Here is a 27940-nt window from a genome sequence, read left to right on the forward strand (position 1 = left end):
AGAACAGGTTATCCAATTGCAATGAAACTAGGTCTGGAAATCTGGGGCTTCAAGTAGGGCTCTGTAACTAAGCACTGTATCTGGGTTGAAGTGGCCTCATTTCTTTATGGTACCATATGATAATCCTGATATGTGTGTTTCTGGAAAAAGGGTTCACTTTACTGTGTGTCTGTCTGTGTTGCAGTCCAGCAGCCAGACCCTAACCAGCCCAAGCCTGAGGGGCCGGCCATGTCCCCGCTGGCAGGGGAGCCCCCCGGGGTCGTGACGAACTGGCCCCCCTCCCTCCTGGCTGCCATGCAGCGTTGGGGAACCACTCAGCCCAAAACCCCCTGTCTCACCTCGCTGGACAACTCCGGGAAACCAGTCTACACCCTCACATATGGTGAGCAGACCACAACAGAGATGTCACTGTGTGCTAGAACCGCAGTGAACATAGAGCTGTCACTGTAAACACACCACAAGAACGTCTCCACAAGAAGAGTCTTGATCTTTTATTATTAATTTAAAAAAAAAGTTTTCTTTATTTTTTTCTGTTTGAACGGAGATGACTTGTGTAATATGGGCTAAAATGCTTGTGACTGCAGTGCTTGATTGGCCTTCTTCATTTTATAGTCAACATTAGAAGCATCCCTTGTAACTCTTTCTCTCTCTCTCTCTCTGTCTCTATCTATCTTTCTGTCTCTCTCTCTCACACTCTCTGTGTCTCTGTCTTTCTCTCTCCGTCCTTGCGCAGGTAAGCTGTGGAGCCGCAGTGTGAAACTGGCGTACACTCTTTTGAACAAGCTGAGCACCAAGAACGAACCCCTGCTGAGGCCAGGAGACCGGGTACGTACGGGGCGGTTCTGCCACCTCTCCCAGTATATATAGCATTGAGGTGTGTATCGTGATACAGGGTGAGATCGCCTACCTAAAAAATACATTGGGGTCTATTATCTTTTGTGGCAAAGTGGTTTGCAGTGTGCAGGTGTAGAGTTGATGTGATTACGAAACAGAAGACAGACAACAAAGTTCATGATCCAAACGGTGGTTAATGTTTGTAATCCCAGTCTGGCAACCACAAAGAATAATCTCAGGCAATGTGTATTGCACTGTTTCAAGCAAATGGTTACAGTCTCGAAATAATAAACACAGTGTAACACACACAAAGACACACACACGATCACAAGTCCAGAGTGAGTACTAACGTGAAGTGGTTAAATACAATTTATTTCTGTACAGTTGTTAAGTGTTGTCCGGGTTGTTGCTGGCCTTAAGCGACAGCTCCCAGTACGTGCGGTACGTGTTAGCTGTCTAATAAACAAACAAGTGTATAATTAGACATGACAAAACAAACACTAAACACTCACAGTACAATTTCTGTTCTCCTTTAGCGGGTTGCTTTTAACCATAACAAAGGAACAGATCGCCTAGCCATGTCCCCTTTTGTACCCTCAGTCACGCCCCCTTGGTTAGTGTGTGCAACCATTGTAAACTTTTATAAGGCTAAAACAGCGAGTAATCTACGGTAAATACCACAACTGTTTCAAAAGCAGACATCAGACAGTGCACATTAGTCTCTTTATTTCTGTCTGTAAAATGTAAAATAAAAAAAATAAAAAACGGGAAGATTTAGTCATTTGAATGACAGTACTAGTTTAGATTAGAGTTCACACTTTAGATCAATTGAATAGACCACATTAATTAACTCAGCATTTGAGAAAATCTCAAAATCTCCAAGTGATTGCACACTTCATAAACAGGGAATTAAACAGCCAAGATAAAAATCCTGTTGAAGTATCATTTGAAGCCATAGGCGCCCATAATCTCTAATCAGAAAACAGCAAATCTGCATTCTCCACTTGACAACTGATTCACACCATCTCAGGAAGAGGGCAAACGCAGGCGAGACAGGGATACAGTTAGGCTGTCATTCACAGGCTGCTTGTTTAGGACAAGCTTTTAAAAATAAATTTCCTCACCTCGCATCTCTGTATTTATTGTTAAGGTGGGTTTTCAACTCAAACAGTGGTGCAATTCAAAGAAAACCTCATTCAGGTAATGTCCCAAAATCTTTTCAAAGGCTAGTAAGTCACACACATGAAAAAAAGAATTTGAAAAGCATTTGATTGGAATACAGATATAGGGACAATGTATTATTTTGGCTATATTCAAACCGAAGCATGAATGAATTCAAAGCCACTGTTTTAGAAAAGAGTTGAAGAGAACTCAGAGTGAAAATCTATTAGAAATCCAATTACCAGACTTTGTGTCTTTTATCAGTGTTCCTTTCAGTGGCTACCTTTCTGGTGTATAGTAATGTAAATTTGCAGTCCTGTTCAACCAGAGGGACGCTTATACGCAGAGATGGGTGCACAGGCTTCTGTATGAAGAGCAGTAACAGCGAGCACACAAGTGGAGCCCATGGGTCAGTCTGCCTGATTGTACTGAATGTGTTTCTCTGTCCAGGTTGCGCTCGTTTTCCCGAACAATGACCCGGTCATGTTCATGGTTGCGTTCTATGGCTGTCTGCTTGTGGAGCTGGTCCCAGTTCCCATTGAAGTGCCGCTGACTCGGAAGGTAATCCTCCTTTCTTAATGTGTCCTACACTGTTTCGTACACAGTTTGGCAGGGCAGAGAGAGAGTTTGAATTGATTACCTTTTTTTTAATTGAATGTGTGATATGTTGAATTGGTGCTCCCTTTTATAATACATTCTTAGTATTTTTTGTAATGTTCCGAGCTGTAAAAGTGTCTGAAAGTGTCTGTAACAGCCCTGGCATGACTTCACCCCCCTTACAACCTAAACATTTTGGGTGACACATAGGGAGTTCTGTACGATTCCCCAAAAAAACCTTTTACCTCGAAACTCAAAAGCTAAAGGCTTTCCAAGACTTGGCTCATTGACTATAATTCTGTATGTTCACTTCCTGTGCTCCACATAGGAAGTGGGATCCTGACCTGCTGCACTGGAAGGAAGTGATCTGACACATATGCATCAGTGTTGTGCTCTTGCTCCTTTGCCAGTGTCCTTGTCACAATTCCGCAAAGTCCCTGCTCTGTGCTGTGCTGCGCTGGTGTGTACACAGTATTGTGTTTCATCATCGTTACAGCAGAGCTAAGCAGTGCAGAATGAGCTCCAGCTATCGGCACTGCAGCAGAGAGCGCTCTGAGAAATCACAGCAGCCTCACAATCTGAAAAACCGCTGCAATGTGCTGTCGATGCACACTAGCTGCAGGCTGGCTGTACACCATTAATCAAAGCAGACCTCTCCCTTGAAGCTCGCACACAGTCCTGGGTTTCAGAACTCCCCCACTCGAAGTCCATTATTGAAATTGTCAGGTTCCAGGAGTTTGAGCAGGATTAGAAACTAGCTCTAGCTCTGCTGTGTGTTTTACAGGGGTAAATGCAATACAGTACCATGGTAAATTAGACACCTTTTAGCTGTCCTTTATTGAAACATCATGAAGCCTGTTATAATTGTGAAACAAGTCGTTGCAGGGTCTTTGCTACTCAAGGTGATAATTGGTCATTCTTTGCTTCTGACCAGCAACTGATCAAATGTAGCTGGGGTATAGATACTGTGTCCAAGCTAAAGAAATTCCAAAGAAATGGGTGTCAATCATACCTGATGATTGTTGACTTTGGATATTTCCGCCCCACTCAATCACAGCGTGTCCTCTGTCCGGCTGGTCAGTAACAGAAAGTGGCAAAACCTGTTGTATAATTAACAGGTTTCATAGTACACCAATGAAGAACCCCAGTCAAATACATACTCTAAAAGGTGAGTGATTTATTTCAGTATGTTGTGAGCCCGTAAGAAATAAACGTTAAAAAAGAAGCAAGCCTAATGATAAGGTTAGATAACACGTTTTCATGCTGTTCACAAGTTTCTCTGTGAAAAGGAAGGGTACAGACTGTCGTCAGACTCGTTCCTGAGCTGTATCGCGAGGTGTTACCTGCAATGTTTTGTTTGCAGGATGCAGGGAGCCAGCAGATCGGATTCCTGCTGGGTAGCTGCGGGGTCAATCTGGCTCTCACCACTGACGCCTGCCAGAAGGGCCTGCCCAAAGCACAGACCGGGGAGGTGGTGACATTCAAAGGTGAGAGAATCACAGACTAACAGGGAGAGAGGAAAGAGAACCACAGACCAACAGGCAGTGTATAGGTAACAAGCTCCGGTGTGTCTTATTAAACTCCTAGTAAAACCAAGAATGGTTCAAAGGAAAGTCTCATTTCCACCCCTGAGGTAGGAATGTGAGGGGAGCAGTGAGAGGGGGGTCCCTCACTCTGCTCCTGCTTGTTTTCACCCCTGAATTAGGAATGCAAGTGGAGCAGTTAGAGGGGGGTGCCTCATTCTGCTCCTGCTTGTTTGTTTCCAGGTTGGCCTCGTCTACTGTGGTTCGTGACAGATGGGAAGCACTTAGCGAAGCCCCCGAAAGACTGGCACCCCCTAGTTCGAGACGCCAGCAACGACATTGCTTACATAGAGGTAGGTCTGGGACTGGCATCACTACATAGAGATAGAGCTGAGACTGGCATCACTACATAGAGGTAGAGCTGGGACTGGCATCACTACATAGAGGTAGAGCTGGGACTGGCATCACTACATAGAGATAGAGCTGGGACTGGCATCACTACATAGAGGTAGAGATGGGACTGGTATCACTACATAGAGGTAGAGCTGGGACTGGCATCACTACATAGGGGTAGAGCTGGGACATGGCTGCCTGGCTCAACTGAGCGTGCAAGGCGGGGGGTCCGTTTTCTAACATGTCTGTAACCCAGAACAGCTCAGATGGATTGCAAACACCGTCAAATAAGTGAAGGAATGTGAAAAAAACGTATTTTTTTTTTTTTTAAATAGAATAGGAGTTCATTAAAGACCGGGGTGAACGCCCCTCCCACCCTGGGTTTCCTGAGCAAGTCTTTATTCAGAGCACACCTTCTGAACGGCAATAAAACCAGCTCAGTCTTGTTACTAAACTACAGTGCAGAAAGACGCCTGAATGTCACTCTAACATTGTCACAGACAGTGAATCTGCAGAACCAATAATTAATTCAGCAGGGAATTTAACACTGTTACTGACCTATAAAACTGGCGGTGGTCCAGCTCCACTGTATCTGGGTGATCCGTTTTGTTGTAGGTCATTTCGTGTATGTTTCAAAGTGTTTGGTGGCTGTCTCTAATCAAGTTCAGAGTGTATTTCACACGCATGATGATGTGTCAGGGGTGTGTCATACAAAGATATGCCTTTGATTTGATTAGTGGTAGCCACTGAACACTTATTATAAGTCATTAAATAGAAGTGAAAACAGACAAAATCCAGATATTAGCGTACGTAATCTTTTTTTATAGAACTGTTGTGGTTTAAACTTTTCAAATGCTTTGTCATTTATATTCTGAGTGTGAGATCCACACTGTCAGTGAAATTCGAATTGTAGTTACTGCCACTAGGTACCGATAGGGATGTGACTCTCAATGAATGCCGGTGGCTCTAGTTGTGAGTTTGGCGGTGGTGTGGAAGGGGGGTGAATGTTCCTGACAGCGTGGTTTTGTTTTTGCTCATTCAGTACAAGACCAGCAAGGAGGACAGTACCATGGGCATCACCGTGTCTCACGCCGCCATGCTGGCACACTGCCACGCCCTGACGCAGGCCTGTGGCTATACAGAGGGTGAGTCACTCGCAAGCGAGACCATGCCGTTCACCTCTCACCTGACATGGGTGAGGTCACGTGACTAAGTTACTTATAGACACCGTACACTTTGACAAATTGAATATATGGTATTGTCTTAATGTTTGGTACACAAGCCATGCTATCTGATATGATGATGTACCCCTTAGCTGCCAGGCGAGTTGTTTTTGTTTCTAGTTCTCTGTTGCTGTTTAGGCTTGGATTGTGTTTACTGGCCTTACTCTATAATGTCCCTTTTCAGGAAGAGGGGAAAAGATGAATTTCTGAGGTTTGATTTGGGGGAAAAAAGCACCAGGGCTGTGAATTTCTGTCCTCTCTGAAACAGTTTTTTATAAAGAGATTTTCCATTTGCTAACTCAGATTTGCCACTGTTGCACACCCCCTAGTGGTCACTTATAAAACCACTGCCTCACTCGAGAATTTAGCTTTTTCAGTGATTTAAAAAGGACATTAGTCGGTAAGCCTGGTAAAGAATGATCCTATTAAACAGGTGAGAAATTAAATATTAAGTAAAAATATAATTGTATACAGCTGCCCTTTAAGAATGCTTGAAATAGAACTGCACAAACTGATCATTTGTTTATTCAGATAGAGCTCCAAGTGAAACAAGAGAAGAAACAGGTGCTTGGGTTTGTGTGACCCCTCACCTGATTTCTGTGGAGTTCTCAATCTGAGGAATCCAGTAATCTCTTGGTGCAGCACTAATTTGAGCACGTACTGCCTCTGTAACCAGAGTCTTTATCTCCCCGATTTCAGCTGAAACCATTACTAATGTGCTGGACTTCAAGAGGGATGCGGGTCTGTGGCACGGGGTTCTGACGGTGAGCAGGAGGGCTTCACCAGGGATACGCAGGGACCCGTAGAGCTCCAGCTGTGGGAATGGTTTGGCATTTAAAAAAGGGGGCTGAGCTAATGCAGCGATTCCATCATTCTGCCATTCACGCTATACTGTTGTTCTCAAACATGTAGTTTTGAAGAAGCATTTTCATTTTCAAAATCTGGCTCGCATGTTTCTATTTTTAAATAAGTTTTCTAATTTCATTTCAGTTTTTAGGGTCTTTATTCAATAAGTGGGGGATTTGTTTGCACTAATCGGCTCTGACTGTCTGTCTGTCTCACTCTACATGGGGAACATAACTCTCTTAAATTTGCACCAAACTTATTATACGCTCCTAGTCTGCTATAGGCATATCAGATTGCATTTGACTGTAATCCCATAAACTTGTGATTTATTTATTAAACTTGTAATAAATGATATATTGTGTAAATGCAGCTGTTATAAACCATCCATGTCGGGTACTGTATGATTACAAGGACCCTGTGTATGTGCCTCTGTGTAAAGTGCTGTGGATTGAATTTGGCTGCACAGTAGAAACTCTGTAGTGTGTTTGTTGGTCTCAGTTTGTACAGCACTGGTTGATAGTACAAGGTTTTCAGTTTCAGAAGCACTGGTTCATAGTGTAAGATGTCTCAGTTTGTGTGGCACTGGTTGGTAGTGTAAGGTGTCTCAGTCTCTTGTCGTTCTCTCGCTGCGACAGAGTGTTATGAACAGGATGCACGTGATCAGTATCCCCTACTCCCTGATGAAGGTCAATCCCTTGTCCTGGATACAGAAAGTGCACTCCTACAAAGGTAAGCCTCCTCACAGGAGATCACATTTAACCCTCCTTACCTCTGCATCACCAAGCAGGTACTACTTACCTTAGAAAGGTTCACCACAGTCATTTTACAGTTTTACCATGCTTTTCCCATGGTTATACTGTGCATTTACCACAGTTTGTGGTTATACTGTGCAATGGGAAATGTTTATAAAGGTCTCAAATGTGCAGTTTTGAAAGACACATGTGCTCTAGCACACACATATTTTTTATTTTAAAACATGACATCTGGTTCTGCTTTAGGTTAAAGGAAGCTCTGTTTCTATGCCTTATTCACAGGTTATCTGTTTGCACTTCTATGGTAGATGCATCCTATGTAACCATGGGAAAAGCATGATGGGAAAACTGCGAAATGACTGTGCAAACTCACATTGTGAGCTGTGAGAGTGTGCCCCTTACTGAATGTGTTTCTCCCGCAGCACGAGTGGCGGTTGTGAAGTCACGGGACATGCACTGGTCCCTCCTGTCGCAGAGAGACCAGCGGGATGTCAACCTCAGCTCCTTGCGCATGCTGATCGTAGCCGACGGGGCCAATCCCTGTGAGTGCCACTTCGGCAGAGTCTCCACTCACACTCGTTCAGAGACTGCAGTGTAGAGATGCTTACTATATAAAACCACACGCGTTGGGGTCAGCATGTCACTATGTACTTTAAAACATTTAGAAAGGTTAGCTGTAGCACCCGTATAGCACGTTGCATGCAACACTGACAATGTCCTTTAATGGAGTGCTGACCAAGTCTGGGTCCCTTCAGGTTAAAAGTGACTGTTGCTTCTTGGCAATCGGTCACACCATTTTTTTTTTTTTTTTTATTCTATACCTTGTGGATCTCTTATACCCCAAATTCATTGAAAAAGAAATACGCGAAAGTGTTAAACAAGCAGGTGTTTTTGTCCCTCCAGAAGAAAATGAAAGAACTTGACTCATGTCTCATGTCTAATTGCCCCCTGTCTCGTGCCCTCTTTTGTCTGCAGGGTCGATCTCGTCGTGTGACGCCTTCCTGAACGTGTTCCAGGCGCGCGGGCTGCGCCCCGAGGTCATCTGCCCCTGCGCCAGCTCCTCAGAGGCTCTCACTGTTGCCATCCGCAGGTACAGTGCCACACTGCAGGCTCCAACGTTACCAGGGCCATAGTGGAGATGCAGGCTAGCAGAGACCCACTGGAGTTCCACGGGGAGTGGGGCTCTGTTCAGTCTAGAGCAGGGGTTCTCAAACTTGGTCCTGGGGACCCCTGTGTCTGCAGGTTTACATTCCAACTCAGCTCTCAATTATTTAACTAGACCTTAATTGAACTGATAATTTACTTAATTAGAACTTTTTATTTATTTTCAGCTAATAAGCAGTTGCAGAGTTCAAGTTATTTATACAATGTTATAGCTAACATGAAATCTGCAACTGTTTAAGAGCTGAAAACATTTAAAAGGTCTGATTAAGCAAATTATCATTTCAATTAAGAGTCTAGTTAAGTAATTGAGACCTGAGTTAGAATGAAAACCAGCAGACACGGGGTCCTCAGGTCCAGGGTTGGAAACCACTGCTCTAGAGGACAGGAAAGGCACCTGAGCAGTTTATTACCTTATTTGGGCAGCTTTCCTAGATTCATTCATCATTTATGACCAAAAAAAAAAATTCTGGTCATGCGAATAAATGTAATTTCTAAACCATTTTTCATCGTATTTTCCGATTTATTCAGATCAAGCTCTCTACAGGTGAGGGTCATTGGTGTTGATTGGGCTAATTTACCATTCAAACTGAAACAAGTGAAGAGGCAACATCTTGGATTGGTGTGGATCGCTGTTCTCCACAGAGTCTAAAAAAAGTAGCATTCATCACAAACCCAAGCAGCTGTTTCTTCACGTTTCACATAGAATGGTAAATTAGTCCAGTCAACACCAATGACCCTTATCTGATTGTCAGCACCTGACTTCTGTGGAGAGCTGATCTGAATAATCGGTTTGTGCAGCACTAGTTAAGGGTCAGATTTATCTTAATTGCCTTTCTGTGAAAGGAAATTAAAGTAAAGGTGTGCTTCAGTTGCTAGTTGCTAGTTTTGTAATACTGCTTCCTTGTTTCATGTAGACCCCCAGAGATGGGCGTGCCACCCCCAGGGAAGGCAGTGCTCTCGATGACCGGGCTGAGTCACAGCGTGATACGCGTGGACAGTGAGGAGAAGCTCTCTGTGCTGACGGTGCAGGACGTGGGCCAGGTCATGCCAGGGGGTCAGTGAGCCACTCTCTGCACAACACTAACGATACGACACCTGTCACGATACGATGCGTATCACGAAGCGTGTTCAGACTGTCACGACGCGATGTGTATCATGATACATATGATGGTCCTGACTGACTACTTGTGTGATGCTTAATAAGATCGAATGGTCATTTAAGTATGGAGCATTTTGTTAAAAGACACAAATTAAATGAGAGAGGGAGAGTATGTATGTATTCATACCTACCAACTATAAAACCCACTTATTCTTTATCAAATGAGCTGTTGTGTTCTTTAGGTCTTGATACAAACAATACATTCCTCTATTACGATATGATATATCATGTAAAGAAAGTATCCTGTTCATCAATTCACGATGACTAGTTACACTCCTAGGTTTTAGTACTTCTTTATCTTTTGATTTTAGTGTTTAAAGCTGTGGATCTGTGGTACTCGCTTGTGTCTCTTTCAGTGCATTCCAAACCAGGACTGCATTCCAAACAGATTGTTTAAACACCTGCAGTGGATTTAATTTAAAAGACATATTAGCAGGAGGGCTCTGGACTGTTTTTAATTGTACAGTGAGCTGAACTGGCTGGATCAGGGTCCTCGAGCCACAAGCAAGGAGCGCTGTTGTAGCACAACTAATCGGACAACCCTACTGGAACACTGCTGTAGCTGTACTGCATAGATTGGGTACAGCTCATTATGATGCTATACAAGGCCAATGGATTTACTCCAGTCGTCAGTTAAGATGTAAATGACATCTCAGGAGTGCTTAATCTTGATTCAATTAATCATTAATTCATGGATTAGTGTACCTGGCCATGTTAGGAGCCTCACAGAGCTAGCTACAGTAGCAGGTGCTGTCCTTGATAATTGCTAGCAGACCAGGGCTCAGTTACAATTGCAGGAGAATTGTTTGCTGCAGTAATTACAATTATAATTACATTTACACTAAAGTAACAAAAACAACTAGACACGTTTAACATGTTTACTCTATTTATTTTGAACAACCAAGCAATAATACAGGTACAAATACACAAACCTACTGTAACTTTTATTAATTTCAAATAAATGGGATCACTAAAAGCTTTTGAAAATACAAGACTAAGGATCATACAACAAATCATGCGGATTTCAACTGTAATCGATTAATTATATAGTATGTTGTAATTAATTATGAATTGCACAATTATAATTGATATTGACCCCTGGTCTAGTTGCTGGATTAAAGCACTACCGTTTGTATTTGTTTTGTGAGGCAAATGACTCTAATGATAAATACGGATTACAAGTTGTTTTTTGCAGTGTATATAGCATTATGTATAATAATGCACAGGAATCCTTTGTTGTATGTGAAGGCTGTTACAGAGGTGGAAATAAGACTCCTTACATAGCAGATTCATCCATTCCAAATTTTGCTATGAGCTTGATTAGCCACAGTGTGTAGGAAACAAGCTTGGATGTGTCTTATTAGACATAGTAAAACTAAAAATCAAACTGTTATGCAATGGGAGTCTTATTTCCATCCCTGCTATTTGTTGTGAGGAGTCCAGATGTTTGTTTGTTTTTGGGATCCTTGCTTGAAAAACAAAAGTGTTCCCTGTGACCCAGCCCTTGCCAATGCTCCGTTAGGGGAGCGTTTTCTCACTGACCCCTGTGCCCTGTTTCCCCCTAGCTCTGGTGTGCGTGGTGAGGGTGGAGGGCACCCCATACCTGTGTAAGACGGACGAGGTGGGAGAGATCTGTGTCGGCTCCAACACCACTGGCATCGCCTACTACGGACTGCCGGGCATCACCAAGAACATCTTTGAGGTGAGAGCAGGAAGCCTGGGGCAGGGGGAAATGCAGGGATGGAAATGAGGCTCCCATTCCATAGTAGTTTCACCCATTCCAGGTTTTGGTACATGCTTGATTTAGTCATAGTGTATCGGTAACAAGCTCGGGTGAGTTTTATTAAACTCCCTTAAAACCAAAAATGGATCAAACTGCTATGCAATGTGAGTCTTATTCTCATCCCTGTAAGGATTGGTTTGGTCATGGGAATGAAGTTTCTTCATTGAGGAAACTCTAAACTGGGAATTTGACACTATAAATGTATTAAATATATAGCAACTGTGTTTAATTTGTTTCACAAACCCTGATTAGTACTAATCTTGTTTAATGTTGGCTTAGTTGTCCAAGAGTAGTGACACCAGCCTCAGATGTCCTAGTGCTGCGCAGTTAAGCACTTCAGTTCACAGATTGAAGAGTGCAATAAAAACCCATTGAGCAGGTGCTACAATTCACAGATTTACCCCCCAGCCTTCTTGCATTGCAAATCCTCTGTGCTTTCGGGTGATCTGCTTTTTATTTTCTCCTCCAGACCATTCCTCTGACCGCCGCAGGGGTTCCCCTCACTGACCGGCACTTCACCAGGACTGGCCTGCTAGGCTTCGTGGGGCCGGTGAGTGAGTGACCAGAGTGACCACAGAGTCAAGGAACATTAATAAACATGTACCCTAAGTTTAAATCTGTTTTTAATTCAAGATCTTCTAATATACATGGGCCTTAGTTACAGCTTTCTATTTCTATTCTATTAGCAAAACAATGTAGTAATGCTAAAAGAAAATAAATTAAAAGAAAATTATTGGAAAAATGTATTGAACAATTATTTTTCAGTTCAATTGCTGGCAAGACAGAGATGCTCCTGTCTTAAAATCTGTCTCCCTCCCACTCTTCCTCCCTGCTCCTTTTTACTTCCCTTTCTTTTTGTCCCTTTCCCTTTCTATTCTACCTTCTTCTCTGTCCCTCTCTCCCTCCCTTTTTGTCTCTCTCCCTCCCTTTCTGTCTCTCACTTTCTCTCTCTCTCCCTTTCTCTCTCTGAAGGATAAGCTGGTTTTTGTGGTGGGGAAGATAGATGGTTTGATGGTGGTTAGTGGGAGAAGACACAATGCCGATGACATTGTCGCCACAGCTCTGGCAGTGGAACCAATGAAGTTTGTTTACAGAGGAAGGTGAGCGACAGTTTTATTAATCCAAGCTGGTCATCAGTGTTCTTGTTCACAATCTCTCTCTCTCAGGATCGCAGTACTCTTGTTCACAGTCTCTCTCTCTCTCTCTCTCTCTCTCTCTCTCTCTCTCTCTCTCTCTCTCTCTCTCTCTCTCTCTCTCTCTCTCTCTCTCTCTCTCTCAGGATCGCAGTGTTCTCGCTGACGGTGCTCCATGATGAGAGAGTTGTGGTGGTTGCAGAGCAGCGTCCCGACGCCTCGGAGGAGGACAGCTTCCAGTGGATGAGCCGAATCTTGCAGGTATAGCTACACTGAACACAAGGCCGGAGAAGGAGCTCGCTGTTAGTTTTGTAGCAGATTTGTCCTGTTATACCATGTCTGTCTGTGTGTGTGTTCATTGTGTTCTGACCTGTGCCCTGTCTATCTGTGTGTGTGCTGTGATCACTGTGTTCTGACCTGTACCCTGTCTATCTGTGTGAGCGCATGTTCATTGTGTTCTGACCTGTACCCTGTCTATCTGTGTGTGTGCTGTGATCACTGTGTTCTGACCTGTACCCTGTCTATCTGTGTGAGCGCATGTTCATTGTGTTCTGACTTGTACCCTGTCTATCTGTGTGTGTGCTGTGATCACTGTGTTCTGACCTGTACCCTGTCTATCTGTGTGAGCACATGTTCATTGTGTTCTGACCTGTACCCTGTCTATCTGTGTGTGTGCTGTGATCACTGTGTTCTGCCCTGTACCCTGACCTGTGCCCTGAATCTCTATTTCAGGCCATTGACAGTATCCACCAGGTGGGGGTATACTGCCTGGCTCTGGTTCCTGCCAACACGCTGCCCAAAGCCCCGCTGGGGGGGATCCACATTTCGGAGACCAAGCAGCGGTTCCTGGAGGGGGCGCTGCACCCCTGCAACGTGCTCATGTGCCCCCACACCTGCGTCACAAACCTGCCCAAGCCCCGGCAGAAACAGCCCGGTACGAGAGCGCAGGTCACAGGCAGACTTCATAGTGTCTTTACACAAGACAGTACAATACAATAGGGATAAAACACCTTCCTTGAAGCACTTCAAGGTGCTGTACATAAAATAAATTAAAAAAATAAAAAAACTGAAATGCACATGACAAGGTTATCAAATATGGTCCAATATCTGCACAGCTAAAGGGGTGTTGTTAGGCACAAAGTTAATGGTGAGTTGAACAGCCCAGGCCTTTGAATACTCTGGAGTGTGTTATTGCACTTGGAGAATGTCTACCCTCCTCCCTACCCCCCCCAAAGTGAATCGGTTGTCAAGTGAATCAGGCAGAGTGGTTCAGAAAGTTCCAAGCTGTGCTGCAATGGTGACATATCTGTACAGGCTGGAACGCTTGTTATTCAATGAGATTGCTCCATCTTTTCTTGCGATTTTGTAATAAATAATAGTTTTGGTGCCACAGCACTTGTGGGAAGGCTTGCTTATTAAACCCTTTTGACTACTCTTCTGGAGCAGACAATTATCTATCCAGGGATACTGAAAGACAGCTAGCAGGTGTTTGAGTAGTGAGGTGAAACAGACATCACATGTCCCAGCAGGGTGGTTGAATACTTTTCTGGTTCTATGTAGGAGTTTTTATTTCCATTTTATGTATGTGAACACACTGAATATGCAGAAACTTTTTTCCACCTAAAAGTGAATTGAATTGGGGCTCTTAGTTTTTCCTTTCAGCTCTGATGCTGTCTGTCTGTTTGTGCCTGTGTCTGCAGAAGTGGGCCCTGCCTCAGTGGTGGTGGGGAACCTGGTGGCTGGAAAGAGGATCGCTCAGGCCTGTGGAAGGGATGTGGCCGCTCTGGAGGACAATGACCAGGCGCGCAAGGTACTGAACTGGACTGACTGGACTGTACCTGCACTCCAGAACTGTACCTGCCCCACTGCACTTCACTAACTACTGTACCTGCACTCCAGCACTGTACCTGCTCCACTGCACTTCACTAACTACTGTACCTACTCCACTGCACTTCACTAACTACTGCACCTGCACTCCAGCACTGTACCTGCTCCACTGCACTTCACTAGCTACTGTACCTGCACTCCAGCACTGTACCTGCTCCACTGCACTTCACTAACTACTGTACCTACTCCACTGCACTTCACTAACTACTGCACCTGCACTCCAGCACTGTACCTGCTCCACTGCACTTCACTAGCTACTGTACCTGCACTCCAGCACTGTATCTACTCCACTGCACTTCACTAACTACTGCACCTGCACTCCAGAACTGTACCTGCCCCACTGCACTTCACTAACTACTGTACCTGCACTCCAGCACTGTACCTGCTCCACTGCACTTCACTAACTACTGTACCTACTCCATTGCACTTCACTAACTACTGTACCTGCACTCCAGCACTGTACCTGCTCCACTGCACTTCACTAACTACTGTACCTACTCCACTGCACTTCACTAGCTACTGTACCTGCACTCCAGCACTGTATCTACTCCACTGCACTTCACTAACTACTGTACCTACTCCACTGCACTTCACTAGCTACTGTACCTGCACTCCAGCACTGTATCTACTCCACTGCACTTCACTAACTACTGTACCTACTCCATTGCACTTCACTAACTACTGTACCTGCACTCCAGCACTGTACCTGCTCCACTGCACTTCACTAACTACTGTACCTACTCCACTGCACTTCACTAACTACTGCACCTGCACTCCAGCACTGTACCTACTCCACTGCACTTCACTAGCTACTGTACCTGCACTCCAGCACTGTACCTGCTCCACTGCACTTCACTAACTACTGTACCTACTCCACTGCACTTCACTAACTACTGCACCTGCACTCCAGCACTGTACCTGCTCCACTGCACTTCACTAGCTACTGTACCTGCACTCCAGCACTGTACCTACTCCACTGCACTTCACTAACTACTGCACCTGCACTCCAGCACTGTACCTGGTCCACTGCACTTCACTAGCTACTGTACCTGCACTCCAGCACTGTACCTGCTCCACTGTACTTCACTAACTTTTGTACCTGCACTCCAGCACTGTACCTGCTCCACTGCACTTCACTAACTACTGTACCTGCACTCCAGCACTGTACTTGCTCCACTGCACTTCACTAACTCCTGTACCTGCACTCCAGCACTATACCTGCTTGTCACAAAGATGGCCGGAGTGGGTGGCGTCAGACCAGAGCCAGGAAATAAATGACAGAGAGGTATGGAGTTTGGTGGAGCTGAGCGAAAGCATTTAATAAATTATACAAGCAGAAAATAAAAGGTTGCAAAGACAAACAAGACACAGGACACAGCACTAGTAGCCAAAATAAACAGACAAACAAAACGGACTATACAGACAAAACACTGTGAGCTTCTATTACTTTACGTTATTATTAGTTTTATTCTCTTTAACTCCGTCTCCAATCCCATTCTCCACTCACCGAACACACAACCCTGAGTGGGTGAAAACATGCAGCTTTTATGCAGCTGTACCAAGACTCAATTGCTAATCAATCATTCAAATGGAGTCTCAGTACAACTGCACATGAATAAAGTGCAATTCCCCGTGCTCACATATTACTACTTACTTGCACGTGAAGGGCCGTACAATCCCATGCCTAAATACAATTATACATTTTTAAACACATGTGAAACACAGACCTGTTTATATCCCGTGTACCACCAACATTTAACACACCACACGCAACATATACAGAAAATACACACAGGGGCGGGCACTTTGTTACACTGCTCCAGTGCACTTCACTAACTACTGTACCTGCACTCCAGCACTGTACCTGCTCCACTGCACTTCACTAACTACTGTATTTGCACTCCAGCACTGTACCTGCTCCACTGCACTTCACTAACTACTGTACCTGCACTGCACTACAGTCACAGCACTGTACTCTCACAGCACTGCACTGCACTAGCTGTGTACCAGGCAGTCCTCCTGCAGCGCTGCCTCATACAGTGGCACTGACCGTTATTGTCATTGTTTATTTATATACAAACCTTTTTTTTTCCCCAATTTTTAATTGGAGATTTTGTTGTCATGAAAATTGTCCTGTTTGAAGCAAGTGCAAAAGCAGCATTTAACAATATAATAATATTTGAACAGAATCACACCAACAGCGATATCTGAACTGCAGCATCCTGCATCAAAGTTCTTTCTAGTTGTACAAGCTTGTTTTCGTCCTCTCGGAACACATGCTTTTCTTGTGAATTTTAAAAGACCAGGAAGTCGCAGTTTAGAATTCCCAAATCTGTTGTATTTGAAAAATAAAAATAATTAAAAAACAAGCAAAGACCCAGGAGATTCTTCTCAGTGGAGCTGTGATCATGTTGCTGGTTCTAATCAGGAGGCAGTAAGATGTTTAAAGCCTTGGTGAGCACACTCTGGAGTTCTTTCCAAGCATGCAGACTGCGGTATGGTGACGGGTTTCTCTTCTCTTGTCCTCAGTTCCTGTACATGCAGGACGTGCTGCAGTGGAGGGCCCATGCAACGCCGGACCACCCTCTCTTCCTCCTGCTCAACGCCAAGGTAACCAAGAGCTCCGCCCTGTTGGCTACAAACAGCACTGCAATAAAGAACCAGAGCTGTGTGCATAAGTAGCTAATAGCACTTCCAGGGTCAGGGCCAAGACTTCTCTCTCATCAGAGGAACACATCGTTGTGATAATATAGATGTTAATTTCTCCCAGCCCGCACACTGTCCTTCCTTTCTGTGCAGCAGTGCTGCACTCAAGGCTGGAGAACTTACTCTCTGACTTAATTTAATCTATTGTAATGACTAATTGGTTAGTTACATCTGGTATAAACAGAAAACAAATGGTACTTCTACGTGGGTAACTAAAAAAGAATCCATTCATGAGTAAAGAGATAAACTCCTCTGGCCTCATCCCTCACTTAGTGATCATGTTCCCTCTCTATTTCAGAAATCCTAAAATAAACTTAATTTGTTTATTTCTCAATGGCTTCTGTTACATTTCTTTTGGAATTTCTTAACCAGTTTGTGATGATATGTTTCGGTCCTTTTGAAAAGCACTGCCTCTGTGTGATTTGAAGCCCTGTCCTGTGTCTTGTCTCGTGTTCGGTACAGGGCACAGTCGCCAGCACAGCAACCTGCATGCAGCTTCACAAGCGAGCAGAGAGGGTAGCCTTGGGGCTGGTGGAGAAGGGGCGTCTCAACGCAGGGGACCACGTGGCTCTAGTGTACCCGCCAGGTAAGCAGCAGCACAGCCTGCCTCCCCGCTCAGCAAGACAATTGGACACTGACACATCCCTTCTGTACTGAACCAGGGACACTGACACATCCATGCTGTACTGAACCAGGGACACTGACACAGCCCTGCTGTACTGAACCAGGGACTCTGACACAGCCCTGCTGTACTGAACCAGGGACACTAACACAGCCCTGCTGTACTGAACCAGGGACACTGACACAGCCCTGCTGTACTTAACTAGCAGCACTCACTGAACACTGTTTTGTTGAAGCCTGTTGTAATATGTAAACTGACTGTCCCTTAAAAATTGCTATTCAAATGTCTCTCTTAACATGCCTGCTGTAATTTATGAAAGCTGCATCTCCCTGTTGTGGGTTATTTTAGTCTGGGCTAGTTTTCACTTTGATAGGCGTTGGCAACTGCTGCCATATCCGAGACTGGACGAATGATTGAGCTTTCTGATACTTAATTGGGGGAGATAAGAAAATGGATTTGAAAGCCTTGGTTGCTGCTTAATTCAGCCCCCTGATTTCTCTGTCTTCCTTCTCTCCCTCTCCTGTCTTTTTTTCTCTCTCCCCTCTATTCTCCCTTTCTCTCCATCTCCCCCTCCCCCTCTATCTCTCTCTAGGTGTGGACCTGATAGCCACATTCTACGGATGTCTGTATGCAGGCTGTGTGCCAGTCACTGTGCGCCCCCCTCACCCTCAGAACCTGGCTACCACCCTGCCCACTGTCAGGATGATTGTAGAGGTGGGTGCATTCAGAGCGCCGTCACTGAGCAATGCAGGGATGGTGCCAGAGACCCATATCCATAACACTGCCATAAACATGGATGGAAATGGTACTTCTATTGCATAGCAGTGTCACCCATTCCATGTTTTACTACAAGCTTGGTTAGCCACAGTGTATAGGTAACAAGCTCAGGAGTGTCTTGTTAACTCATAGTAAAACCAGTAATGGATCAAACTGCTATGCATTGGGAGTCTTATTTCTATCCCTGTACAGGTGGGCTGAACGAAGCTGGGGTCCACCTTTTCCAGTAATTATTTTATCCCCAACTACAAAAAAAAAAAATAATAATATTCAAGAGAGATTCTGTAATTCTAAATAGAATCTCGGTTCTAAAATTAGACAGGAGTTTTCAGAAGTTGTGTTTGTGGAAGTTACTGCCTCTCTAGATTCACACAAACCATGCATCCAGTTTTGGGTTTCTGAACTTCCCTTGTTCAGATATATTATTGTAATCAACAGGTATCAGGAGTTTGAACAATCAGGCCCCTGCTAAATCTGCTCTGAACAGATCACACTTGAATAAGTCTCGCCTGCCTCTGTAGGTTGACTGTTAGGAGTTAATGCAGCGATAAGGAAAGGAACAATATGTTTTTAACAGGGGTTGCTCAAACTAATTTCTTTCCATGTGCAGAGGGCTTGCCTTGTGGATCAGTACACTCATCTTGCCTCCCCTCTTCCTCTCAGGTCAGCAAGTCCGTGTGCATCCTCACCACACAGGCAATAATGAAGTTGCTGAAATCCAAAGAGGCATCTGCAGCCGTCGATGTGAAGAGCTGGCCGGTTATACTGGACACAGGTGATCCTGCCGCTCACTGAGGGAGGGGTGGGGGGGGTTGTATTATCATCTGGGTTACATTGAGGCCGCTGTCTGGAGGCTGGGCAGTTGAGACCACTGACCAAACTCATTTCACTTGGGATCTGAGCAGTCAATTTGGAGCCCAGTCCTCAAGAGAAATGTGAAAGGCTGGTTTAGTCATTAACATTAACCCTCTGAAACACCTAGCCCCCCAGATTGGAACCCAGGTCTCCAGAGATGAAAGGCAGTTTGTCATATGTTTTGTTTGTTTGTTTGTTTGTTTTTAATGTTCAGATGACTTGCCCAGAAAGAAGCCCCTTCAGATTTACAAGCCACCATCTCCAGAGATGCTGGCGTACCTGGACTTCAGTGTCTCCACCACGGGGATCCTGGCAGGAGTAAAGGTACATAGTGAGAGAGAGTGAGGAACCCTGTCTGCACACTCCCCCTTTCTTCTGGAGCAGGGGAAAGTGCAGTATCCATTTACAACCACAGGTGGCAGTAGTGAGGGCTCTACTGCAAACTGAAACCATGCAAAGTGGATTCTTTGTTTATTCAGCTTCAGTCTAAAACAAAATAGCTGAATAGCTTTCAAAATGATATGTAACATAGCTTCACTGAATTGTAAAAGCTCCTACTCACGATGAGGTAGTGGATGCTTTCTTACACCATACGGTAGTTTCTGGTTTTATTTTTATACAGAGATGAACTTGGTTTAGTGGGGTGAATGTGTGTTATTGGCATTGCCTTGTAGACTGTGGATATGGACACAGTGATCTCCTCAGTGGACTGATGCTGTCATCCTCTTCCTCTCCCCTGCCCCCCACTCATCCTCCCCCCCTCTCATCTCCAGATGTCCCACGCTGCCACCAGTGCCTTGTGTCGCTCCATCAAGCTGCAGTGTGAGCTGTACCCCTCTCGACAGATCGCTATCTGCCTGGACCCCTACTGCGGCCTGGGCTTTGCTCTCTGGTGCCTCTGCAGGTGCGCTGCAAGAACTGACTGCATTACCATGTGTCTGTTATAAGCAAATCTGAATCTTTGGTACCCTCTGATGAAAGCTCTGTGTTTACGTACACTGAACAAAAGTATAAACGCAACATGCAACAATTTCAAAGATTTTACTGAGTTACAGTTCATATAAGGAAATCAGTCAATTGAAATAAATTCATTAGGCCCTAATCTATGGATTTCACATGACTGGAAATACAGATTTGCATCTGTTGCTCACAGATACCTTAAAAAAAAGGTAGGGGCTGTTGATTGTGGCCTGTGGAATGTTGTCCCACTCCTCTTCAATGGCTGTGCGAAGTTGCTGGATATTGGCAGGAACTGGAACATGCTGTCGTACACGTTGATCCAGAGCATCCCAAACATACTCAATGAGTGACATGTCCGGTGAGTACGGAGGCTATGGAAGAACTGGGACATTTTCAGCTTCCAGGAATTGTGTACAGATCCTTGCGACATGGGGCCGTGCATTATCATGCTGAAACATGAGGTGATCGGCGGATGAATGGCATGACAATGGGCCTCAGGATCTCGTCACGGTATCTCTCTGCATTCAAATTGCCATCGATAAAATGCAGTTGTGTTCGTTGTCCGTAGGTTATGCCTGCCCATACCATACCATAACCGCACTGCCACCATGGGGCACTCTGTTCACAACATTGACGTCAGCAAACCGCTCGCCCACACGATGCCATACACGCTGTCTGCCATCTGCCTGGTACAGTTAAAACCGGGATTCACCCATGAAGAGCACACTTCTCCAGTGTGCCAGTGGCCGTTGAAGGTGAGCATTAGCCCACTGAAGTCGGTTACGACGCCAAACTGCAGTCAGGTCAAGACCCTGGTGAGGACGACAAGCACGCAGATGAGCTTCCCTGAGACGGTTTCTGACAGTTTGTGCAAAAATTCTTCGGTTGTGCAAACCCACAGTTTCATCAGCTGTCCGGGTGGCTGGTCTCAGACGATCCCACAGGTGAAGAAGCCAGTTTTGAAGGTCCTGGGCTGGCGTGGTTACATGTGGTCTGTGGTTGTGAGGCCGGTTGGACGTACTGCCAAATTCTCTAAAACAACGTTGGAGGCAGCTTATGGTAGAGAAATGAACATTCAATTTTCTGGCAACAGCTCTGGTGGACATTCCTGCAGTCAGCATGCCAATTGCATGCTTCCTCAGAACTTGAGACATCTGTGGCATTGTGTTGTGTGACAAAAGTGCACATTTTAAAGAGGCCTTTTATTGTCCCCAGCACAGGTGCACCTGTGTAATGATCATGCTGTTTAATCAACTTCTTGATATGCCACACCTGTCAGGTGGATGGATTATTGGAGCAAAGGAGAAATGCTCACTAACAGGGATGTAAACAAATTTGTGCCCAAAATTTGAGAGAAGTAAGCTCTTTGTGCGTATGGAAAATTTCTGGGATCTTTTATTTCAGCACATGAAACATGGGACCAACACTTTACCTGTTGCGTTTATATTTTTGTTCAGTGTAGTTTGCTCTGGAGTGAATTGTTCTCTGGTTGTGTTTCTCTTGCAGTGTGTACTCTGTGATAATATCTCTCAATCTCTCCCTCTCTCTTATTCTGTGTACTCAACACTAAATGTGTGTGTGTCTCAGAGTCAGTTTCATTTTTTCAATTCCATTTCCAATCCCAGTTCCCTTTTACAATTCTAATTCCTATTCAGTTTTACAGCATAGTCTTTGAGGTTTAAGCCATAGGCTTTATCAGGTTAATTGACAAGTTCTTTAAGTTGTATACAGCATTTGTTTGCTCAATAGAGCCTTTGTTGTAAAATTATTGTAATAGGAATTTGAATTGATTAAAAGAGAATTGGTATCTCTCTCTCTCTCTCGCTCTCTCTCTCTCGCTCTCAAAAAAAGTTAAAGACAGTGTACAACCTTATAACCCTAAACATTATCTGTGGTACAATCAAATGCATTCTGAAATTGACACATTTTTAAGAAAAAGTTGTATGGTATTTTGTTAATATAAAGAACTACTCAGCCCCCTTCCAAGTGAACCAACTACACATCCAATATATGTAATACAACATACTTTTTCAATAGTCAGTAGAAGCTGGTTGCTGTAATGTAAATAAATAAATAAATACATAATTTGTCATATTACACATGCATGACTTTCCTTGTAATAAAGGGTTCTCTCTCTCTTTCTCTCTCTGTCTCTCACAGCGTGTACTCTGGTCACCAGTCTATCCTGGTGCCCCCTCTCGAGTTGGAGAGTAACGTGTCTCTGTGGCTTTCTGCAGTCAGTCAGTTCAAGGTGCGCGTCACATTCTGCTCCTACTCTGTCATGGAGATGTGCACCAAGGGGCTTGGCACACAGACCGACACACTTCGGGTGAGCCACACTTACTGGGTTATTTTCTTTTTTACCGCTACTTCATTTCAGGAACGCTTATATTCTTGGGAATTCATTGTTTTGTTTTTTGTTCAAGTCGTGTTTTATAGGTTGTGTGTGTCTCCTGTGTTCAGTACTGACCCCCTCTCTCTCTTTCTGTCTCTCTCCCAGGTGAAGGGGGTGAACCTCTCTTGTGTGCGCACCTGCATGGTGGTAGCAGAGGAGAGGCCCCGCATTACTCTTACTCAGTCCTTCTCCAAGCTGTTCAAAGACCTGGGCCTGTCCGCCCGAGCGGTCAGCACCACCTTCGGCTGCCGGGTCAACGTGGCTGTATGTCTGCAGGTGAGCAGGCCAGTGAGCAAGTCTCATATTCAAATACACATACATAACACTGCTCCCTTCAGGTTCTGTTATAGTTATAGTTGTAGTCAAAAGTTTACGTACCCCAATGGAAATGTATCATTTCTAGAAATTTCTCGAAAACAATGAATTTTAGGGAAAAAAAATTGCAGCAAATGTTTTGCTTTGTGGATGAGGAAAAAAGTACAAGAAATTGATATCTACAATTATTTATTTCAGCAGTTTTTTAGCAGAAGCTCATTGACAAATATCCTAATCGTTTAAAGGAGGTTGTTATTGCTAAAGTTGCCACAACTAGCTATTAATTTAATTTTCTGTAATTTATTTGTTTTCAAGAAATTTCTAGAAATTATACATTTCTATTGGGTAATGTAAATTTTTGACTACAACTGTGTGTATGTGAGACTGTGAATTAATGTTTAGCATGCTGCATAATAAGGAGAGTACATTTTGTTATCCATATTACAGTATACAGACCATGACGACTGCGATAAACCAAGGGGGTGTTGCCATATATAATATACGCAAGTCTAATTCACTGCGCCCTTGTCAAATTAGTTTTATTTATTGCAAAGTTATTTTATCCAATTTATCAAACATGCCCGTTTTCTGTCATTGAATACATTGTGTAAGTTGTGCTATATTTGTAACATCATCTTGACTGAATGAGCACTCCGCTGGTGATGCAGTATACAAGCCTATTCATAAAGCTTCAAGCACTGTTTTAAAAATGATTTGGGTTTATGCGGTATTTTGAAAAGTGAGAAGGAACCAATGAGATCCCTGTCTGGTTTAATGAAAACAGTCCTTAATGGTTTGTGAACAGAGCCCATGCTGTGCAAATATCGCCCCACGTTTACTCCATTTCTATTACATGAACTTCAGTCCAGTATGTTAATGTGGTAATGTGTCTGGATGAGAAGGTAATGTAGTAACTGTTCTGTTCTCTCCTCCTCCTCTTCTTGGTTTCCCCTCTCACACTCCTTTATTTTTTTGTACTTTTTTCTCTTTGTGTCTTGTCTGCGTGTCTCCATCTGTTTCTCCCTGCCTCCTCTCCCCTCCGTCTCTCTCTGCCTCCACTCTCCCCCTCTTCCTTTACCCCTTCTCTTTTCCCTGCTTCCCCTTTCTCCCTCTCTCTCTCTCTCTCTCTCTCTCACGGCTGGTCTGCCTCACCTTGGGGTCTGCTCCTTTTGTCAGCCGAACAGGCTGGGCAAGCTGGCAGAGCAGGTAGAGTGCCGCATGTGTGACTGCGCCTGCCGTTTTGAAGTACAGCGCTCCCTCGAGACGTCACTGGTTAGGCCATGTGGATGGTGAATTGAACAAGCACCTTTACTAACTCACTGTTAATCACTGGTTATTTCTGAAGTCAGGTAGTGAAACAGAGGGAGCCCTGTACTGTACTGCTCTGCTCTGATACGCACAGCTTCCATCTCCTTGTTCCCCCTTTCACTGCTGCAGTCAATCAGCCCGCACGCTTTTTCAGTGATTTTTTTCAAGAAACTCCAAACTAAAACGCCATAAATATTTGCAACTGAACGGGCAACCAGTTAAACTGGTGTATTGTGTAGAATACAGTAAACTGCGTTGCTAGCAGCTATTTTAAAATCCCTGTTCCTTATTGTGAAATGTACATTTCAGCGCTGACACCTTAACAATACGTTCATCTTCTTTCTTTAATCCCGCTTGGTCGTCTTTGTTGAATTCACCTCTTCCCTGGTTCGGGTGACTAGCACCCCTGGGGAGTACCTTGGGCAACTGATTTAAGATTTATTTTTGCGTCATGAGAAATAAGGGAATTCTGAAAAGCAAGAAAACATTCAAAACATCCACTGCTAAAGTACTGATGTTAACTTTCTGAATATCTAGAAGCTTGCAAATGATCCAAAAACATGAGTACAATATCAGGAACAGGGATGTTGCAGAATTAGATAAACCGAACATCACTCGAATACAAGGGGGTTTACAGTGCCTTGCAGGTCACCCCAAGATTTTATTTTCTTGTAGTTCTACTGCCTGTCTGCTATTATTATTATTTTTTTTTTTTTTAATACATGAATTTTACGAAGGAGAACAAGAAGTGTTGAGTTGAACAGTGACAGATTGGGTTTGAGATGATGTACAGTAAAGTAGTACTGTAATGAATTTTTGTGGAACAGGGACTGACTGGGAAAGAAATCCATCAAAAGAAAGCAGCTTAAATATTCAGACGACCCTCCTATCCTATTTGTTTTAATAGGCTCAGCTTGAGTTCTGATTTTTAAAATGCCTTTCAACCTGTCCCAGAGGCAGATAGAGACAGTGTGTTTATATGAGGTCTCATCCAGGAAATCCTATTATATATTCTATAATCCTCCAATATTATATCTATTGGACGGTTTAGATATTTTATTTGCTGTTGGTAAGAAGCGTTTAGTTTGCCTGCAGCCCCGTTTTGGTCTTTGGGTAGTACGTTTTCGGTTATGTTCCCCATTCTAGATTGCTTTGGAAAAGGGGGTCAAGCTCCTAGTTGTGAGTGCTGAGAGTTTGCCTCCCTAGCCCACTAATGCTGCCCCTGCATCTCATTCAGCACTAACCCAGCCAGGCTCTTCATGTGTGAATGGAGATGCCCTGGCTGCCCGTCTCTGAGCAGTTTCTCTTCTCTGTGTGTTTTCCAGGGTACAGCGGGTCCAGACCCTACCACAGTGTACCTGGACATGAGAGCTCTGCGCCACGACAGGTATGACTCCCCACCTGAAGTTCAGACACGGGGGTCACTTTAATGATGGATAATAGGTTCTAGAAGTCAAAACATTTGAGAAACATCTCTGCCCCCTTGTAAATGTTTACCACAGTAAAGCCACAGCAATACAGCACAGTGCACACATGGTAAAGCATATACAGTTGTAGTCAAAAGTTTATACGCGCCAATGGAAATATATAATTTCTGGAAATTTTTTCGAAAACAAATAATTATAGGAACAATCTTTTGTGCAAAAGTTTTGGTTTTGTGGTGAGGAAAAAGATACAAGAAATAGATGCCTACAATCAGCAGTTGTTTCTTTTTTTTTTTTGCAAAACTCCAAAAATGCCAATTCAAAAATATTCATACCCTGACAATGAAAATTAAATGAATAGCTAGTTGGGGCACATTTAACAATAGTAACCTCTTTCAAATATTTGTCAGTTAGTTTTTTGGCTTGATTCTTTAGTGATTTTTGACCATTCTTCAACGCAAAATTGTTGCAGTTCATTCAAATTCCAAGGACTTCTCTTGTACACAGCCTTCTTCAACTCATACCAAAGGTTCTCAATCAGATTTAGGTCAGGACTTTGAAAAGGCCATTCCAAAACCTTGATGTTATTCTTTTTAACCATTCTGAAGTATATTTTGATGTGTGCTTTGGATCGTTGTTGTGTTGAACATCCAGTTGCACTTTAAACCAAGCTTTGTAGCGGAGGGTTTCAGATGATTGGCCGGTATCTTTTTGGTATGCTGTGGAATCCATTTTACGATGTTTGGAACAAAATTTCCTGTGCCATTAGAGGAAAAACAGCCCCATAGAAGGATATTACCACCTCCATGCTTGACAGTAGGTATGGTGTTCTTTTCTTTGTATGCCTCACCAAATTTTCTCCAAACGTAACGACTATCAGCATGACCAAATAGCTTGATTTTTGTTTCATCACTCCACAAGACCTTTGACCAGAACTCATATCCATCATTCAAATGCCATTTTGCAAACTTTAAGCGATTGTCCTTGTGACATTTTCCTAAGAGTGGCTTTTCCTTGGCCTGTGACCATTGAGACCAGTCCCATTTGCAACCAGTTCACTTTGAATATCTTTGGCAATCAATCTCGAATTGTTATTAACCTTCCTCACAATTCTTCTACTTGTTCTTGGTGAGAGAACCTTCTGTCTTTCAGACCGAGGGAGGGTTGTGACAGTACCATGAGTCTTGTACTTCTTGATAATAGAAACAATAGTTGCAATTGGGTTACTCAAATGTTTGGAACTCTTCTTGTGTCCTTGTGGTAAAGTGGCTGGTGATTGTGAGCAGGTGTAAAGGTGATGCAGTGCAGGAGTAATCACAGACAATTGTAATCCAGGTCTGGTAACCAAAAAGAAAATGCTTCGGCAATACACAACAATGTGTAATGCGCGGAGCCAAATAAACAGGTTTGCAGTTCCAAACAATAAACGTTATCCGCCCCACAATACTAAAATATGGTCACCAGTCCAGGGTGTGTGTATTAGTGCTTGTGGTGGGTGATAACAGGCTATTTTGTGACAGTTCGTGAAGGCAGTTCCGGCTTGTGCTGGCCCAAAAGCGACAGCTCCAGAACGTGTTTAGCCGTTTGGTGGTTCAACAAACAAGACAATTACTAACAACACGTAAAACAAACAAACACTCATGAATATTCTTTTCACAATAGTGTTTCTCTGGCAGTTACTAGTGCAGCTCTCTGTCCTTCCAGGTATATGCACACAACCCAAGCAAAGGAAAAGATTACTGATTCTTATGCTTTGCCCCTTTATGCTATTACGCATGACTTCTTGGCAAACGATTGCATCTGGTTTTATTCCTTGCAGCTACTACCTCGCTTACCCTCCAGGTCAATACGTTCCTGCAACAGAGTCTCATTTCCTTCCAGGCTGACCGACTTCCCGACCCTGGAAATGAACTGTCAGGCCAGCCCGTCTCAGGACTTTCCCTTTCGCTATTTTGTGCCCTCACAGGTCAGGAGGGAGATTTCCATCCAGAACTCATTATATTTCCATCACAGTCCTCCTTCAGCTTTATGACAATTAAATAACTTTCTGCCTAAAGTCTTCAGATAGCTCTTTACTTTTTCCCCATATTGACGTACTGGCAGTGAGAGCAAGCATCCTATTC

At 43.9% G+C, this 27940-nt stretch overlaps 1 protein-coding gene across 4 annotated transcripts in view; it reads left to right on the forward strand.

Annotated features, from left to right (window-relative positions):
- LOC121322001 (disco-interacting protein 2 homolog A-like) overlaps window positions 1-27940 on the forward strand; it is a 146971-nt gene that overhangs the window by 106066 nt on the left and 12965 nt on the right. For 2 of the 4 annotated variants that reach the window (XM_041261423.1, XM_041261421.1), the window contains 27 exons: window positions 185-382; window positions 734-825; window positions 2446-2556; window positions 3956-4079; window positions 4359-4468; window positions 5551-5653; window positions 6431-6495; window positions 7213-7306; window positions 7752-7871; window positions 8305-8419; window positions 9408-9547; window positions 11218-11354; window positions 11905-11985; window positions 12408-12535; window positions 12715-12829; window positions 13301-13502; window positions 14269-14378; window positions 16985-17065; window positions 17624-17747; window positions 18376-18497; window positions 19224-19335; window positions 19630-19739; window positions 20189-20319; window positions 22536-22704; window positions 22876-23046; window positions 24262-24291; window positions 25719-25780. In XM_041261423.1, coding sequence (XP_041117357.1) covers window positions 185-382; window positions 734-825; window positions 2446-2556; window positions 3956-4079; window positions 4359-4468; window positions 5551-5653; window positions 6431-6495; window positions 7213-7306; window positions 7752-7871; window positions 8305-8419; window positions 9408-9547; window positions 11218-11354; window positions 11905-11985; window positions 12408-12535; window positions 12715-12829; window positions 13301-13502; window positions 14269-14378; window positions 16985-17065; window positions 17624-17747; window positions 18376-18497; window positions 19224-19335; window positions 19630-19739; window positions 20189-20319; window positions 22536-22704; window positions 22876-23046; window positions 24262-24291; window positions 25719-25780 — 3157 coding nt within the window. The remainder of the gene's footprint in view (window positions 1-184; window positions 383-733; window positions 826-2445; window positions 2557-3955; window positions 4080-4358; window positions 4469-5550; window positions 5654-6430; window positions 6496-7212; window positions 7307-7751; window positions 7872-8304; window positions 8420-9407; window positions 9548-11217; window positions 11355-11904; window positions 11986-12407; window positions 12536-12714; window positions 12830-13300; window positions 13503-14268; window positions 14379-16984; window positions 17066-17623; window positions 17748-18375; window positions 18498-19223; window positions 19336-19629; window positions 19740-20188; window positions 20320-22535; window positions 22705-22875; window positions 23047-24261; window positions 24292-25718; window positions 25781-27940) is intronic. The other 2 variants (XM_041261424.1, XM_041261422.1) reach the window with 2 other exon arrangements.

This window comes from Polyodon spathula, chromosome 10 (genome assembly GCF_017654505.1).
Source record: "Polyodon spathula isolate WHYD16114869_AA chromosome 10, ASM1765450v1, whole genome shotgun sequence".
Taxonomy (NCBI): Eukaryota; Metazoa; Chordata; class Actinopteri; order Acipenseriformes; family Polyodontidae; genus Polyodon; species Polyodon spathula.